This window comes from Megascapheus bottae, chromosome 1, assembly GCF_031878675.1.
Source record: "Megascapheus bottae isolate mThoBot1 chromosome 1, mThoBot2.hap1, whole genome shotgun sequence".
NCBI lineage: Eukaryota > Metazoa > Chordata > Mammalia > Rodentia > Geomyidae > Megascapheus > Megascapheus bottae.
In genome coordinates, this window is record NC_143509.1 from 100032965 (window position 1) to 100036026 (window position 3062).

At 57.7% G+C, this 3062-nt stretch overlaps 1 protein-coding gene across 1 annotated transcript; it reads right to left on the minus strand.

The window, feature by feature from the left end:
- Positions 1-928: 928 nt before the first annotated feature.
- Positions 929-2012, minus strand: Cldn14 (claudin 14). Its single transcript, XM_090333723.1, has one exon. The coding sequence runs from the start codon at positions 2003-2005 to the stop codon at positions 1295-1297; it is 711 nt and encodes a 236-aa protein (XP_090189849.1). The 5' UTR covers positions 2006-2012; the 3' UTR covers positions 929-1294.
- Between the last annotated feature and the right edge of the window lie 1050 nt (positions 2013-3062).

The window sequence follows — 3062 nt, forward strand, 5'->3', positions numbered from 1 at the left end:
CGCTTTGGGTTTTGCCTCACCTGGCCTTTCTCTTGATACCTGTTCGTAGGCTGCTTGACCCTTGTCCCGAAGTCACCCTGGCCCCGGGCATGGGGTCATCAGGCCACTCCAGGAAGCCTTGCTAGTGACCCCGCGGCTCTACCTGCACACTGTGATGCTCAGGCCTTCAGCAGAGGCAGCTTCCTTCCACGCTCAGAGCTGGGGTTCAGGGCACAGACCCGGACAGGGAGCGGCCAGAGGCCAAGTGAGCACGTGAGTCTGGGGGCAGAAGGGCAAGGCTCTGCAGGCTGTGTCTATGTGAGTGTCCATGCGTGTGTGTGTGTATCCATGCGTGTGTGTGTGTGTGTGTGCAAGAGGACCTCCATGCTCTCAAAGTGGTCAGGCTCTCCTGACAGTTGGAACTGGCACCCCAGAAAAGCAGCCATGGGGTCCCACCAAGGTTCCCTGAGGAGGGGGCGAGCTGGTTCCTTGCCAAGACTGAGAAAGCCAACACGTCACGTTCATTCTCACCTCTCATTTTTCTCTTCTACAATGTGGGGGCCTGTCACTCACAGGCAGAGTGGACATAACCATCATTCTGCCATCTCCTGCAACTCTCTCTTCTCAGGGAAGTCCCTCCTCTCTTCCCCCTGCCTGGCTTTCACAGGGGCACCGGGATGCTCTGTGCTTGGAGTAGCCCAAACGTCACTTGCCTTGGTATTAGTGAGTGAGGCTAGCCTTTGATTTTCCCACCAGGCACTGGGGCGGCCACTGCCCCATCACACTTAGCTACACTTACCTTGTCATCTTGGCTACATGGCCTCAAAATCCTCACAGGCTCAGACTGAGATGACCATCACCTTATCACACAGAACAGACTGGAAACAGAAACTACCACCATCTATGTCATAAACAACCATTCGCCTAAAGTTTAGTCTTGTATCCCCACACAAATCTCACTGGCCAAACATCCCTTTATTGAGCACTTAGTCACCACCCCACATAAATACATAGAATAAATACAAAAACAGCAAAGATGGTGTTGAGCGTCTTTGGTATCACAGCTCTCTCCTCTCCTCCTCTCTCCCCTCCTTCCCTGGGCACATTTTCCTCACGTGCATATTATTTTGTTGGACTCACACACAGTCCACAAGTAAACATTGTGCTGGAGCCTCTGCCCCAGTGAGAAGTCCAGGTGTGTGTGTGTGTGTGTGTGTGTGTGTGTGTGTGTGTGTGTGTGTGTGTGTGTGTGTGTGTGGAGGGTGGGGAGTCCAGCAGTCCTGAGGGCCGTCTGGAGAGGGACAGGCCCTGGCACTCACACGTAGTCGTTCAGCCTGTATCCGCTGTGCGATGCCGAGGCCACGGAGGGGGCCCGGTTGTCCTTGTAGGCGGCGGGCGGGTGGTAGGCGGGCGCTGGGGTCATGGCTGGCCTGGGCTGGCCATGGTAGGGCCTGTAGGGGGTTTCTTCCTGGCAGGCCAGACAGAGCAAGGTGCCGCCGATGAGTGAGAGGGAGGAGGAGATGAAACCCAGGTACAGCGCCTGGCCGATCTCGAACTTCATGCCGCTGGGCAGCAGTGGGTTGTAGAAGTTCTGCACCACGTCGTTGGTGGTCCAGGACACGGCCACCAGGCACAGCAGGCCGGCCAGCAGGAAGAGGCCGCCCCCCAGCACGGCGAATGTGGTCTTGGCGGGCGTGCCCTTGGCACAGCGCGTGCACTTCATGCCAATCACGGCGCAGACGCAGGCCATGCCGGACAGCAGGCAGGAGATGACCATGAGGGCCCGGGCGGCCTGCAGGTCTTGGGGCAGCGCCAGCAGCGAGCGGTAGATCTGGCACTGGTAGATGCCCGTGCTGTGCCACACGCATTCCATCCACAGCCCCTTCAGGTAGGACACGGCCGTCAGGATGTTGGTGCCCACGTGTGCCGTGCGCCTCCAGTGCGGCAGGAGGGTGGTGATGAGGGTGCCCACCAGGCCCAGGAAGCTGAGCAGGAAGCCCAGGAGCTGCACGGCTGTGCTGGCCATGCCGGGGGCCCCGCTAACCCCGCTGCGCCGCGCCTGGGTGCCCCAGAATCACAGCACTGCTGCGGCGACCGCCCAGGTCCTAATAAAGCCAGGTGGGGAGGAGAGAGAGGACGCGGTTAAACGTTAAACATTAAACACTGCTGGCTTTGGCAACGTTGACTGGTATGAGCATTAGCATACTCTGCAAAACAGTTCCTGACACTGATGAACTGCCTTCCCTGGAAGGGCAGAGCTAGGCGGGGGGGGGGGGGGGGGGGGGGGGGGGGGGGCAGTCGATCTGAGTGGCATTCTGGGGACCTCAGGGAAGGACCCTGCAGAGGTCCCAGTTTCTGGCTTCTTCTCACACAGACTTCTGGGAGTCATGGGTGGGAAGTTGTATCTTCAAGGACTTCTGTTTGTCACAGATTGACACATGTGGGGGTGTGATCTAGAAACAGCCTTGAGTGCCTGTCAGGGTGCCGAACCCCCAAGGTGGGACAGGGCCCAGACACGGATCTGGCGAGGGGCAGGCCTGCCAGGCCACCAGTTCCGTAGGGGACTGTGCCAGGACTCCACGGGGCTCTCCCTGGGCCCCCCAGCCTTGAGACAGCTCTGCTGCAAGACATTGGAGATGGGACTTCAGGTTTTAACCTCATCCCAAGCCTGGCAACATCTGGAAGGCAGGGAGAAGGGAGAGGGCCAGGGCACAGTGCCTCTCCAGTGCCTGGAATACTGAGGACACTCGAAAGGAGGGCAGGGAAAGGTGCTCTAACGGTGCACACCTTCTCACCCCTCCAGTTCTCCCTATTCAACAGAGGGTCAATGCCTGCACCCCCGACGATGGTGGGCAGCGGCTACGGAAGAGCTAAGTTGGTACCTTCCCCGGTGCCAACTCACTTTTACTCTTGCCATGGTGTGCCTGACTTCTCGTGTTAGACACAGATACAATCAATCATTTGCACTAAACTTTTTATTACACTGGCTTTACATGTTCTTTTCTTTCTTTTTTTTAAATTGTCATTTGTTGGTTGTGGGCCTTGAACTCAGGACGTGGGCTTTTGCGCGCAAGGCTAGTACT

Bases quoted from the DNA above. Each gene is read 5' to 3' on its own strand.
- Cldn14 (XM_090333723.1), bottom strand. From the start codon at position 2,005: ATGGCCAGCACAGCCGTGCAGCTCCTGGGCTTCCTGCTCAGCTTCCTG.